The sequence below is a fragment of the Rhipicephalus microplus genome, chromosome 3 (genome assembly GCF_043290135.1).
Source record: "Rhipicephalus microplus isolate Deutch F79 chromosome 3, USDA_Rmic, whole genome shotgun sequence".
Classification (NCBI taxonomy): Eukaryota; Metazoa; Arthropoda; class Arachnida; order Ixodida; family Ixodidae; genus Rhipicephalus; species Rhipicephalus microplus.
In genome coordinates, this window is record NC_134702.1 from 240,827,576 (window position 1) to 240,842,390 (window position 14,815).

The 14,815-nt window shown below is 46.5% G+C and overlaps 2 protein-coding genes across 4 annotated transcripts in view; one reads left to right on the forward strand and one right to left on the reverse strand.

Moving 5' to 3' along the window:
* The window catches only part of LOC119168937 (glutathione S-transferase D7), a 190,551-nt gene that overhangs the window by 124,400 nt on the left and 51,336 nt on the right, over positions 1-14,815 (forward strand). The gene's annotated exons all lie outside the window — the stretch shown is intronic.
* On the reverse strand, positions 93-8,863 carry LOC142804182 (uncharacterized). The gene is made up of 2 exons (XM_075890851.1): positions 8,085-8,863; positions 93-1,132 (listed from the first exon to the last, which is right to left on the reverse strand). The coding sequence occupies exons 1-2, from the start codon at positions 8,697-8,699 to the stop codon at positions 1,100-1,102; spliced, it is 648 nt and encodes a 215-aa protein (XP_075746966.1). The 5' UTR covers positions 8,700-8,863; the 3' UTR covers positions 93-1,099.

A 14,815-nucleotide genomic window follows, 5' to 3' on the forward strand; every position in this document is an offset into this window, starting at 1 on the left:
GCTTTGAACTGTGAATCAGTTTACGAAGCGGTTCATCACTAGGCGATCTGGAAAACTAATCATCATCACGAGCAAGGTCTGTACCACAAAAGTTGAGTAAATTGCTCTATTCACTTCTGGTCCAGTAAAGATAAATAAGCCAACAGTTAGCATAACAAAGTACTGCTAAGTGATGACAACGCGCTGAAGACCTCGATCGTGTGTCATGCGAAAATTTTAAGAAACGGGAAAGGAAACGGGGGCTGCGAGAAAACCCGAAAAGATTGAAAGTTTACTCCTACTGTGATGTGCCTGTAACTTTATGAAAGCTGAAAACGTTTGGTATCAGTGTGAGTTTCTGTCTACGGAGTCCGAACAACCATGTGGGGTACGTGACTGTCTATGGTATACCTCGAACTCCTGCATGCTGACAGTCAACGTAGAAAGAACCTTGCGTCACCTTTATAAAGCGTAGCAACAGCCTATAGAAGCTACCATGACCTTTAACTACCTGGCCTAGCCAATACAAAAAAAAACGTGCACAACATTCGACTTCTTTGGATCATGAGTGCAAGAACTTCGGAGAAAAAATATCGTCTAAGCTGCTCCAAAGAGTGTGATTGAAGTGAACAGACACAAAATACAACATGGCCAGTGGAAGGACATGTGCCAATCATGATAAATCGGCCTCCTGTCCCCTTAAGGCTAGTAGTGATGCAGCAGGCGTCGTTCTCTGGTAGACCTGCGAAAAACAATTTCGCCAGTATTGGACTCTTTAGAACCGTCGGCTTTCGTGCCATTGTTGTCAATTACAACCTTATTGTAATCCCTATCTGGTCGCCTGTCTGCGTCTGGCGAACCTGGGTCTTGTATTCAGGTCACGGATGTTCCAGTTTTACCAGCTTCCGTCTGCGGTGCCTCCAACCTGGGCTCTTTCTCGACTTCCGCTTCCCTGTCGGCAAGTCGCGCGCTGTCGATCTCACTTGCTCTCAGGTGGGCGAAATGCCAGCAATGATTTTCGCTGTCTGGAGCCTTGATGGTTGCCTTCTGGCTTCGGGGGCTTGCCCAGCGCCAGCCATCCCCTGGGTCGTGTCTCGTAGTTCCTGTAGCAAACAGTCTCCTACTTGGCGTGTGGTTCCGGGATGATTACTACCTGCGTGAGAGAATGGGTGACATGACACGATGTTATCCAAATTTCATCGAGACTCGAAACCACGCGGCCCCACCACGGTGGTCTAGTGGTTAAAGCAGTCGGCTGCTGATCCGCATGTCGCGGGTTCGATTCCCGGCGGTGGCGGCTGCATTTCCGATGGATGTGTAAATGTTATACGCCCGTGTGCTCAGATTTGGGTGCACGTTAAAAAGCCCCAGGTGGTCGAAATTTCCGGAGCCATCCACTACGGCGTCTCTCATAATCGTATGGTGGTTTCGGGACGTTAAACCCAAAAATCAATCAGTCAATCAATCAATCAATCAATCAATCGAATTCACGCAGCACGAACTTTGATGTTTTACCACTGGGCAGGCATGAGACGACACTGCGACATATTTTGGTGTAATCAGCCTGCAGTGTAACACTGGCGTCCTTGCGCATTCTGCCCTTTCTGCTAGACTGTTGGACTGCGGTTGATACGACGTGGTGCGGAAGTGGCAAATTTCGCTTTCATTCCTGAGAGACTAAAAGTGAGCATTAGTGATGTCTTTGTCATTGATTGGTATGTGGTGCTGAGCGTCCCGAAACAGCGATATGAATATGAGAGATGCTGTAGTGGAGGGCTCCGAATGTTTCGACCACCTGGTGTTTTTTAACGTGCACCCAAATCTCAGCACACAGGCCTACAGCATTTCCGCCTCTATCGGAAATGCACCCGCCACAGCCGGCATTCAATCCCGTGACCAGTGGGTCAGCAGCAGAGTACCTTACACTAGACCGCTGTGGCGGGGCAATTTGCCACTACCAGAAACCCTTGTTTGGGCAGGTCAAACCTACTAAACATAGCTTTTAAGGCTTTGAAATTCCGTCCTACTCTTGCTATCTTCACTGCGCTAACCCCCATTCACTTCATATGCGAGCCAGCTGCCATGTGCAACATATTTCCACGAGCTCCTGACGTTGACGAAGGGAGCAGATTTCAGGTCGAAGATCAAACTGTTTATTTGGGCCGCAAAAGGGAAGTAGGATTACAGCAAGGCACCGGAATTGATAGTGACGAACAAAGCGTCGGCCGTAGATCCAATGGGAAGCGCTTAAGCGCGTCGGCCTTTATACACATGTCGTCAAATATTCTAGCGTTATCGCTAGTGGCCACGCAGGTTTCACAATAATCTGTAATGCTCGCGATGTGGGCGTAATCTTCAGAAATGATCTACTGCAGTACCGAAGCTTCTCTTAACACTGCAGGCATGGTTTGCGCTGACAATTACTGACAGTGAGACGGGGCGATACCATAATTTGGAATGTAGCAATACATCCATCAACCGGGCCACCATAGTTTACGTCCACCCTTGACCACTTTTCCTTGGGTTTTGGTCATGACACAGGCTATTTTGGAGCTCGCATGCTGCAGAGCTGCGCACTTAGGGCGCATATGTTTACCACACGTTCATTGTCCTGATCCAGCCCAGGATACCAAAATAGCACGCGAACTGCTTCACCGACGTTGTACCCCTATGCGTCTAGCGCAGCATGCCCAGTACAATAATCCGAGTGGCGACTGAAATTTTTGTTTTGTACTCGTTGTTTACGTGTAGCTACTGGGCAAAAAAGATCGACGCTGTACCCGTGGCACTGCTAAAGCTCGTTCCAGCTTGTCTGGACCCGGCAATGGCAGTAGTGGCTTGCAATCATTAGTTAGCGTAAAAAGTCTTACCCAAAAGGTGCTCACGAAATTCGGTGACCCGAAAGGCTATTGCCTGTGCTTGATGTTCTATCTGTGTGTAATTCCGCTCTGCTGCAGTTAAAGGGCGTGGTCACAATCACACTGACTTCGCATCTTCTGTGATTTTGCGGTATAAGAAAACCCCGAAGGCTTCAGACGGCGCATCTGTTTTTACCACGAGAGGCTTTTCCAAGTTGAAATACTCGGGGATCTTGACACCTAGGATGAGGCATTTCGTTGCTTCAAAAACGGTCTCTTGTTTTGCTCTTCACTGCCAATGGGCATTTTTCTTACAGTTCATACAAAGGCGCGAGAACCGTGGACAAGTTGCCAAGGAAAGCGTTATAATACGTCACAAAGGCGGCGAATGGTTGCAGCCCCAACGTGCATGTCGGGCTTGGAATTTGTGATTGTGCTTCAATATTTTCCTCTTTTGCAAACGTCTGTGCGCATGCGCAGTGCCCAAGATACTCAACGTCTTTCTCTTGTATTTTACGTTTGCTTGGAGCAAGCTTCAAACCATTGTCTTGAAACATCTGAAAGATTTCGTGCAGCTTTTCGCAGTCGTCTCGCTTTTCTGCCAATACCGCATCGTGCAAATAGCCTTAAACGCCTGGTGTTTCTGGAAGGGTGGCTTCCATGCATCTCTGAAAAATTGCTGAGGTGGACGCCACAACCAAAACGAGCCGGTTGTAGCCCAATAGACCATTTGCCATGCAAACTAGTGGAAGCTTCTTTGCGTTGTCATGTAGAGGTAGGCAACTGTAAGCGTCCTACACATCAATTGTGGAGGACAATTTGCCTCCATTTCAGTTAGCGAAAACATTTTTGATAGCGGAAAGTGGATATTTTCTTTCGTCTGGCTAGTAGAGTTTACTCACTTTGAAGTCAGCGCAATGCCGTGTAAACCAATTTTTTCAAATACCAGAACAATAGCCGTTTCTCTGTCAGCGGAAGCAACAGCTGTCAAGGTTCCTGTCTGAACAAGAGGATCTAAATATTCTCTTACGGCTTCTCGCTTTGCGCAAGGCGTGGCACACGCCCTAAGTAAACAATGTACAACACTATGGCGCAAGTGCCACACAACCGGAGGCTCTTTGACTGACCCTTGCTGTTCGAATAGACAGTGCTAAAACACGTCTAATGACTGCTGCTCTTGTTATTTATTTATTTATTTATTTATTTGCAATACCCTCAGGGCCAAACGGCATTACAGAGGGGAGTGGTTGCGAAAGAAAAGACAAACATTTCTACAAATGCAGCGGCGAAACTTACATCGAGCAGAAGACCTTAATTACACAGGTTGACTAACAGGCTTTATAGCAAACAAAAACGCGGGAATGATGAGAATTACATCAAGACAGGAAAAAAGCGACAAGAAAATAACTACTGTACAGGAACAACATAACATCGGGTAATACAATACTTTGTTGGCTGTAATTACACATAACTAGCTAAGACACTTTTGAAATGAAGGTGATTTACAATGGTTGCCACTGATGCGGGAAGCCGGTTCCAGTCCTCGGAGGTGCGAGGTATGAAAGACTGAGAAAAGGCGCGAGTCCTGCAAGAAGGCAACCCGACCTTATGGGAATGATCCAGCCGGGGTGAGATATAACTAGGAGGCAAGATAAGATCGTCCCGCAGCGATGTGTGATGAAATAGCTTGTGAAACAAGTGGAGACGAAACATTTTACGACGGGATGAAAGTGAAGGTAAGTTGAGGCCAGATTTCATGGCTGTTATGCTAGCTGTCCTGTTGTAATTAGAAAGTATAAAACGAATTGAGTTATTCTGTACCATTTCAAGAGAGTGTATCAGGTTGGCATGACTAGGATCCCATACTGCAGCGGAATATTCAAGTTTAGGTCGTATTAGTGTAGTGTAAAGAAGAAGTTTCAAGAAAGAAGGGGCTGTTGAAAAGTTGCGGCGGAGGTAACCTAACATTCGGTTAGCATTTTTAATGACGTAATTACAGTGAACAGTCCAGGTCAGATCAGTTGTTATATGCACCCCAAGGTATTTATAGTTTGTCACGGATTGAAGAGGGGTGTTATCAAGGTAATAGTTTGGAAGTTGATGGTTCGCTCTCGAAACACGTAAAAATTGGCATTTCTTATTGTTTAATTCCATGAGCCATGTTTTGCACCAAAGAGAAATGGAGTTAAGATCATGTTGAAGAGAGGTAATATCGCCATCACAAGTTATCTCTCGGAAGATTACGCAGTCATCCGCAAATAAATGAATATTGGAGGTAATGCAGGACGGTAAATCATTAATGTATATAAGAAAGAGCAGTGGGCCTAGTACGGAGCCTTGTGGTACGCCGGAATGAACGGCACTTGGTTCAGAGCTTACATTATTAACTGAAACAAATTGAGAACGATTTTTTAGAAAACATTCGAGCCATGTTAGAAGCCTGGGATTTATATTAAGTTCATTTAATTTGTGCAACAGCAAGTTGTGACAGACTTTATCAAAAGCTTTGGAGAAATCTAAGAATATGCAGTCGGCAGAGCTATTTTGGTCGAGAATAACGTTTAATTTGTGTGTAAAGGCTACAAGCTGGGTTTCGCACGAGAATGTTTTTCTGAAGCCATGTTGGTGACGCGTAAAAAACGAGTTAGACTCAAGGAAGGTTGCAAGGTTAGAGTACAAAATGTGCTCCAGTATTTTGCATGGAATGCTAGTAAGTGAAATCGGTCTATAGTTTAATGGGGAATGCTTGTCACCGGACTTGTGAAATGGTACAATTTTGCCAATCTTCCATTCGATTGGTAATACGCCTTCGTGAAGAGACTGTTGAAAAATTTTAGTAAGAATGATGGATGAGTAGGCACAGGTACCTTTAAGGAACTTGGTGGTAATCAGGTCGCAGCCCGGGGCGGATGAAAGTTTGAGGGACTTAATTATGTTTTCTACACCAACAGAATCTATCATAATTGGGAACATGACTGGGTAGTTATAGCATATCTTAGGTGGCAGAGGAACATTAATAGTGCGACAGAAATTGCCAGTGAAAGAGATGTTGAGAGATGAAGCGCACTGCTCAGGGGCTATAGCGTCTCCAGAGCCATTGATAAGGGTTATCGTTTGTTCACTACTTGGGTTTATGACGCGCCAAAACTTTTTAGGATCGTTGGATAGCATAGATGGAAGAGTGGTATTGATAAATGTGTCTTTAGCAGATTGGATGACTCTGATGTACTCAGCAGACGCTAATTTGTAGGCATTCCATCGGGCAGCGTTGTTAAAACGCTTTGCTAATCTGTATAGACGCTTCTTTTTGTTAGATAACCGTTTAATGTGGTTATTAAACCAGGGGGCGTGTAAGTTTGTAGTGATAGAGCGGACGGGGATGTATTTGTTGGTCAGTTCATCTACCTTACGTATAAACAGATTCCAATTAGTTTGGACAGTGCGTTCATCGAAACCCTCCAGAAAAGTGTCAAGAAAATTGCACAGGTCATTGTTAATGCCTTCAAAATTTGCTTTATTATAATCACGAATTATTTTGGTGCTCTTAAGCGGCTTCGGACGCGGGAGCTTAATGCTGAACGACAATAAAGAATGATCACTTAGGCCCGGTGCATAGGTAATGTTTGAAACAACGTCAGGACTGGTTGTTAGTACGAGGTCAAGGGTATTGGCGGTTGAAAATGTTGTTCTTGTTGGTTCATGAACTACTTGAGAGAAAGAAAATACAGAGCACAGGTCGACGAATTCTTTGGCTAATGTTGATAATGGAAGTACGGTAGGTGGCTCGGTAGCCCAATCAATATTAGGAATGTTGAAATCACCCAATAGAAATAAAGGCAGGCTAGGATAACGAGAAGAAACTGTATGTGTTATGTCATGAAGGTCATTTATGAAGTCGGAAGTGTGATCAGGGGGACGATAGCAAACGCCCACGATTATTTTCTGATAAGCAAGTTCAATGATGGCCCATAAAATTTCTAAGTTGCTTGGGATATGTATACAGTGGGATTTGAGGTCTTCCGAAATTGCCAAAAGGACACCGCCCCCTTGACGGTTATTTCTGTCGCAGCGATAAATTGTGAAGTTACGAGTGGTTTGAAAAATTTCGCTGTTCTGTACCTGCGAGTGTAGCCAAGTCTCCGTCAATACGACAACATCGGCGCGAGTCGTATCTATGGCAGAAGCTAAGGAATCGCGTTTGTTAATCACACTGCGAATGTTGGTGAAAAGAACTGATACGCAAGGAATGTGACGACCACCGCCCCTCACGCCCCCCTATGCGCTAGACGAATGCGCAGCACTCCCTTTGTGTTTTACCGGCGCTACCGGGGTAGCGGTTGCACTCACGGTATCAGTTACAGAATTGTAGATATAGTGTTTTTTGTTCATTACAAGCTTGTTGTACCGAATCTGAAAATCGTCTGTGTGAGTCTTGGCAAATTCGTACAATTTCTTTCTTGCGTGACGCGTGGTAGGCGAAAAGTCCTCGCTTACTGAGACGTCTTTTTCCATCAGTTTTTTGCGTACGGAGAGTATTTTGTTTTTAGTCTTAAAGTTCGAGAATCGCACCATAATTGGGCGACATTTACCTGGATGATATTGCCCCAAGCGATGCGCACGCTCAATTGCAGTCTCAGGTAACGGGTCTAAAACGTCACGCAAGACTTCCCTTACGTGCACCTCGGTTTCCTCCCACGTTTCACGGTCATCCGGTATACCTCGTAGAATGATGTTATTGCGTCGCGACCTGTCCTCCAGATCATCAACGCGTGATTGCAGGGTATCTTGTTTAGATGTTAATGTTTCGACGGAACTCTGAAGGTGCACGATATCTTCATCCATGCGATCAAATGTTTTCATTTTTTCTTCTACGGCGTCTAACCTCTTCTGAATAGCACCAACTTTTGTTTCAATACTTTTCTGCCCAGTTTTTATGACTTTTATGTCGGCTATTAGCTCCGCGTGGTTCTTTGCCGATTCCATCTGCTGGGCATGAACCTCCTTGAGAAGGCGGAAAAGAATATTTGTATGCTGTGAAGGATCATCGGGTAAGTCCTCTAGGTCAATAAGGGCCGGGGAACGGGTATTACGCGGCCCGGGATTTGTCTCGATGTCACCAGAACACAGCAAAATAAGGATCATAGAAAAGCACTCAGAAAACGTTTCACATAATACGTGTGGGCAAGGAAGCAGCAGTAAATAGCGGTTATCACTTCGCTTAGCATGTAGCGAAAACCGTTTACACACCTGCGAAATGCAGAAGCGGGATGCGTGAGACATGATGTCGGCGCCGCCCGCTTGCCCACTGAAGCGGTAGTCGTGCCAGCAGCTGTTTAAGTAGGCCGCTGGAACTGGCGACGTCACCGAGGATGGTGCTGCGCAGAAATCCCGGCGCACCATGTCAGGCCAAACGAAGAAAAAGCCATGTTCTTGATTGCGGTCGTCCGAAGGTTGGCCCAGCGGTGGCAGCGGGACTGGATTGTCCGTTGCCGTGAGTATCGTCGGTGAAAACGGCAGCAGTAGCAGCGTAACCAAAGCCTGCGAAATGCAGAAGCGGGATGCGTGAGACATGATGTCGGCGCCGCCCGCTTGCCCACTGAAGCGGTAGTCGTGCCAGCAGCTGTTTAAGTAGGCCGCTGGAACTGGCGACGTCACCGAGGATGGTGCTGCGCAGAAATCCCGGCGCACCATGTCAGGCCAAACGAAGAAAAAGCCATGTTCTTGATTGCGGTCGTCCGAAGGTTGGCCCAGCGGTGGCAGCGGGACTGGATTGTCCGTTGCCGTGAGTATCGTCGGTGAAAACGGCAGCAGTAGCAGCGTAACCAAAGCCTGCGAAATGCAGAAGCGGGATGCGTGAGACATGATGTCGGCGCCGCCCGCTTATTCATCCATGTTTGACCGGGGCCAGCCTTCATTCTGACGATGAGACCTTGCATTTTCTGCTGTTTAAAAGCTTTGGCAATGTCCCGCCTCCACAAATCCGGCACAGAGAACCACCAAGGTAGTTTCAAGTGTGGTACCGCTGTTGGTTATCGAGACGTTGAGCTGGTCATTGACGGTACGTTTACCGTGCAAACAAATCAATTGTAAGGCAATTTTCTGGAGCGGAGGACAATGGTGACATTATTTGTTGTAGGTAGGTTATGTGATGGTTGTTACAGAGGAACCTTTATTACTTGCATTCGAAAACCCACGCTATCACAATCCAGGGTGCGATAAATTGACTTGACCATGTTCATGGACGCTGCTTTCATGTTACGCAGAAATTATTATTTGATTATTGCATTTCACAGATAGTTTGTTCCTTTAATTTATATCTTCATTGATTGATATGTGGGGCTTAACGTCCCCAAAACAGCATATGATTATGACAGACACCGTAGTAGAAGACTCTGGATATTTCTACCACCTGGGGTTCTTTACGTGCACCCAAATCTGAGCACACGGGCCTACAGCATTTTCACCTCCATTGTCTTTTTGGGAGTGAAGCTGCTGGCACACACGAGCTATGTTCCCTTGCCCCTTACAAGTGAACCACTTAATGGAACTTGCATTTTCCTTCAAAGCGTGGCAATTTGCGCTAGTTTGTAGGACATGACGAATGTTATAGTGTGAGCTCTGAACGACGACAAAGGAACAAGAACAAGAACGCTCGTCTTCTTGTCCCTTTGTCGTCAATCTAGGGTCACCCTATAACAGTTGTCATTGCGTTTTCCCGCGTTATGACCACTTTTACTGCAGCATGGTCCCACCTCTTCAGTTCACTGCGCGCTGGTTCTCGTGGTCGCGGAAGCTTCATCGGTTAGCTTTTATTGCGCTTCGTCATGATAGCGTGAATATTGTCAATGTTCTGCCTGCTGGTCTTGCAGTGCACGTTTTCCGCTGCTGCCTCTGTAGCAGAGGCTGCTTCTTTCACCTTTCTCAGCGTGATTTTCGCCTTTGCCTCTAGTTTCTGAACGAATACTCACCTGGTGCAGGCCGTAAACGATGCAGTCCTTTCGTCTGTCTAGGGCGTTACCGAAATCACACCTGCTTGGTATCTTCCGTATTTTGAATATAAATTCATGTGCCAACTCTCCTGCAAGCTGCTTCCTTACGAAGAAGTTGTACGATTCTGCAATTTTGTTGCATGCAGGCCATCGAATCGATATTACCACCACAGCGACGTCGTATTGCAGGTCTTTTATCTTCAACTGCGGGCCACGTCTAGCCAATATATCCGCTGTTTTTGTGCTCAACGCCATTACCGAAACTGTCCTGCGCTCCTTTTTCAGCTAGACGTCGTGCGCCTCAAAATATGCCTCCGAGCGCAGCCGGTAAGTCTCCCAGTTGTGTGCCTCCTCAACAACAGCTTGTGGCGAAGCGTGCTCAGCCATGGTTGCAGTGCGACCAACGGCTCGCACTTCATCGCCATTGCCGCTTACAGACACGAGCACACAGCAGTAGAAAAAAACCTATTGAGAGCGAGGCTTTTTACAGCTTCTAAGTGGTGTAAGCGCCTACAACTTGCGCAGTGGCAGGATGTATGCCAATGACAATACATTGTACGAAGGTGACTCAGCCTGGGAACAAGATCACAATATCAGCTATAGTGGACAGTAGACACCGCTAGTAGCTTATTCGGAAACAGGAGCCACCAGTTGCACCCACAAGGTGGGACCACTGAAAGGAAAGTGTGGGTATACCTCCCCTGAAAACAACTGCACCACTAAACTGTGGCAGTGTGCAGAAGCAGCGCGGCGTCAAACGTGTTTCAGCAAACCATGAAAATGCGCCAATGATTACAAGCTTCTCACCTCGACCTATCTGGCTGCGTCTGTATAGGGTGGGATATGTGTTTGTATCGTATCTTGGGAGCCGAGCGCTTCACGTGTGCCACGAAAGCATATCGTATCTGTTTAACGCTTAACTGGAAGAGCTTATCTGGTAATGGCTTAAAGACACGCCCCTTCCAAATCCTATATATTTACTATCGGCGTCAAATGAAACCCGAACAGCGGAGCGAGTGTTTCAAGCATTAGAAACAGTATAGTGTTGGCCGTTCAGTCATCACCGTTGACAGGCGTGCACATCCGGTTTGGCAGCACTGTGCGATCCACCTAGAGTGTGTTATCTCCGTTTGTGCTCTAGTTTTCGTATGGTGACAATGGTGAAAATGGTGGGTGCGCCGAGCGCTTTTAATCGTATCATTCGCATTTCCTTGCTGTTACTGCAGCGTCGCAGAGCAATCGGTGTCTTGGCACGATAAAACGAAAAGAGAAATATAATCGCTTTGCGGTTGATTTTCAAACGACTGTCGTATCTAGTTCACCAGTGCTGCTTCACCTACACCTTTTTGTCAGAGAACGACGCAAAAAGGCTTCGATTTAACTTGAAATGCCGAGTGTTTCTTCAAAAGAGAGCGCGCAAATTGTTTCGCTTTACCACCACGAAGTGAAACGGCGTGAAATTGCCAGAATTATGAACTTACCTTTGTCTACTATAAATTGAATTGGCGAGGCATTCTGTGGTGACAAACCGTGTTATACAATACTCACCTTCGGTGGCAGTTGTTTGACCTCTGTATTTTTTTAAATTTTATTCCTTTCAAATACCATACCTGGAACACAAGCAGAAATATTGCACTATAGAGGGACCATGCAATGCTGCCGCATCGGATGTGCGCACCTGTCTGAGTCAATGACTGGTGGACGGCGCGCACAATGGCATTGATAAGGCTTGTGCCACGCGTTCCGCTGTTGGCATTTTATTTGATGCCGATAGTACACGTGTGCAATAAAGCTGTTTCTGTTTTCCACCAGTACCCAGCGCAGCATGTTTGGCTTCATGAACGACACGATACATGGTGTCAGATTTGGGATGTGTATCAAAGCAAGGCTTTGATCTTCGACGGCCAGCGCTGTGAGGAATACGCACTGGATTCGTTAAGGCTGCCTGGGCCGCTAAACACGACGACAGAAGCAAGCGAGAATCGGCAGATATTTAGGCAGAGATTCGAGCTTTTCCCAGTGACAAGCAGCGATCAGTATCGTCAAAGACAGCACTCCTTCTCAGTGCAGCAGGTGAAGACACCATCAAGATATTTATTGCGCTGAGCTTCACGGAAGGCGAAGACCAGGTTGACTATGCGACGTTCATCAAGAAATTTGACGAATATTTCACGTTGCAGACTAACGAAGTACACGAACGCCACGTTTTTTTTTTGAAGAGAATTTAAGCCAAGGTGAGTCATTCGAGCACTTTTAAGGCACCTGAAGAAACAGGCATGAGCGTGCAATTTCGGCACGCTTCTGGATTCTATGGTCGAAGACCAGATTTTGTATGGAACGAACGACGACAGGGTCAGAGAAAAGCTGCTCAGGGATTGTGATCTGACGCTGCAGAAGGTTGAGCATGTCCGCGAGGCAGCCGAAACATCAGCGCTTCGCCAAGAAACCTGGGAACGAGGTCAAAAACAAGTATACGCCGTTCGCAACGCAAGCCCGAACCACAAAACTGCGCATGTTAATATATACACGTGTTCCAAGTGTGGCCGCACACATCAGCGGGGAACTGTCCTGCATTTGGACGACCTTGCAGAAAATGCCGAAAAAGAAATCATTTTGCAATTTGCTGCAGGTACTCGGCGCCGGTTGGCGAACTTCAAGATCACGAAGATGACTTCAGCGTTTTAGAGGTGTCGACAAAAATACTGATTGATTTGATATGTAGGGTTTAACGTCCCAAAACCACCATATGATCAACAAGAGTACTGATAAGCCAACGTGATTGGACGGTTCGAATGAACGTAAACAACGTTTCGGTCGAACTTAAAGTAGACACTGGGTCTCGGCCCAACTTGCTGCCCGTTGTAATATACAATAGCATGCACCCAATTCCTGAAATGAAGCAGAGTAGCGTGGTGCTACAGTCGTACGGTGGAAACACAATCAAGCATCTTGGAGTCGTCCGTACGGAAGTGACGCTCAATGACTAAGCTAATCCTCTCAATTTTTTTTGTAGTACGCAAAGGTTGCCAAGCAATCATTAGCCTACAAGCAAGCGAACGCCTTGGAATGCTCTCACGCGTTCAAGGCGTATCAAAGAACGGCCGTGAAGAACTTGTGAAAGACTTTAGTCATCTTTTCACGGGAACTGGCTGTGTGAAAAAAGTATATTACATGGTGCTTCCAGAAAACACTGTGCCAGTCATTCAACCAGTGCGACGTGTACCATTGGCTCCGACGGAACCACTACACGACGAACTCGACAGGATGGAGCATGCCAGAATCAACATGAGAGTCACCGAACCTACTGACTGGGTGAGTCCCCTTGTGATCGTTCGGAAAAAGAGCGGGAAAATTCGTCTCTGTATAGACCCGAGGAAAATAAATGAATGCATAAAAAGAGAGCACTACATGATGCCGCGACAAGAGGATTCAGAATTGGAGCTAGCTGGTTCAACTGTGTTCTCCCGCTTGGACACTGACTCTGGGTTTCACCAAATCCCCTTGGATGACCCTACATCAAGGATTTGCTCGTTTTCTACTTCATGTGGCCGCTACCGCGTTTTACTGTTACCCTTCGGCATAAAATTCACCTCAGAAGTATTCCAAAAAACGCTGAACGAAATTTTTCAAGGCCTTCGTGGCGTAAAAATATACGTGGACGATATTCTGGTATGGGGTTCGTCAGTGGAAGAGCACAACGAACGTCTCAAAGCTGTTTCTTGCTGCAGATTGCACCGGATTGACCTTCAATCCTTAGAAGTACAGTATCGGCGTCCAGAAAATCTAGTTTCATGGAGACGTAATCGACAAAGCAGGCATCAGGCCAAGCCAGACGCTGATTATTTGCATGCTGCACATGGCGACCCCACAAGAAAACCTTGCGGTGCAAAGTATGTTAGGTGTCGTTGATTATTTCGGCAAGTTTCTTCCTTCACTATCTCAAAGAACTGCTCTTTTGAGAAGCTTGATCAGACAAGATACAGTCTTCGAAAGGACCGATAACCACGCGAAAAAGTGGAAGGAACGTTGTGACTACCTAAGCGCACAGCCCATGTTGGCGGCATTCGGTCTGGCTAAACCTACAAAAGTGTCATGTGATGCATTCTGAGACGAAACTCGTGCCACTTTTTTGCAGTGTCATAACGACACGTGGAAGCCCGTGGCGTACGCATTACGAGCACTTACCGAAACACAACAACGTTATTCTCAAATTGAAAAAGAAGCTATGACAGTGGTGTTTGGTTGTAAAAGGTTTAATCACTTCGTCTACGTTCGCCAGTTTATTGCTGAAACAGACCACCGCCCTTTGATTGCAATCTCCCAGAAGGCGATTGGTGCCATGCCTCTGAGGTTGCAATGATTCTTTCTAAGATTACTGCGTTATGACGTGCAATTGAAATTTGTTCCAGGGAAGCAGCTCCTCCTGGCTGATATGTTGTAACGTACCACAATTAAGACAACGGGCTGTGACCTCGACAGCAACGATGTGGAAGTAAATGCCGTGCGTACAGTCTATTCACTCGTTAGTGAAGGCACATGGAGGCGGATAGCCACAGAAACGGTGCCAGACGAACAGTTAAGGAACTTGCTACGGGGTCTAGAGGCTGGAAAATGCTTGGAGGGGCCGTGGAAACGATTCGAGGGAGAGTTATCAAACGTACAAGGAGTCTTGCTCAAAGACTGCAAAGTGGATATTCCGGCTAGCATAAAAGGCGAAACACTGGGAAGAATTCATCACGGGCACTTGGGAATCCCCAAAAGCAAGGCCAGGGCAAGACAACTAGTTTTTTGGCCGGGAAATAACTCTAACATAGAATCGTTCGTCCATGTCAGTTCTATCTGCAAAAAGTGCGGATATAGCCAGCCTCGAGAGCCTTTACTGATGCGCTCCGTGCTGGACCAACCGGGTTACCGCGTCGGCATTGACATTTTTGAATATGGAGGGAGGTCATACCTGTGCGTTTACGACGCCTTGACAAACTTCCCCGA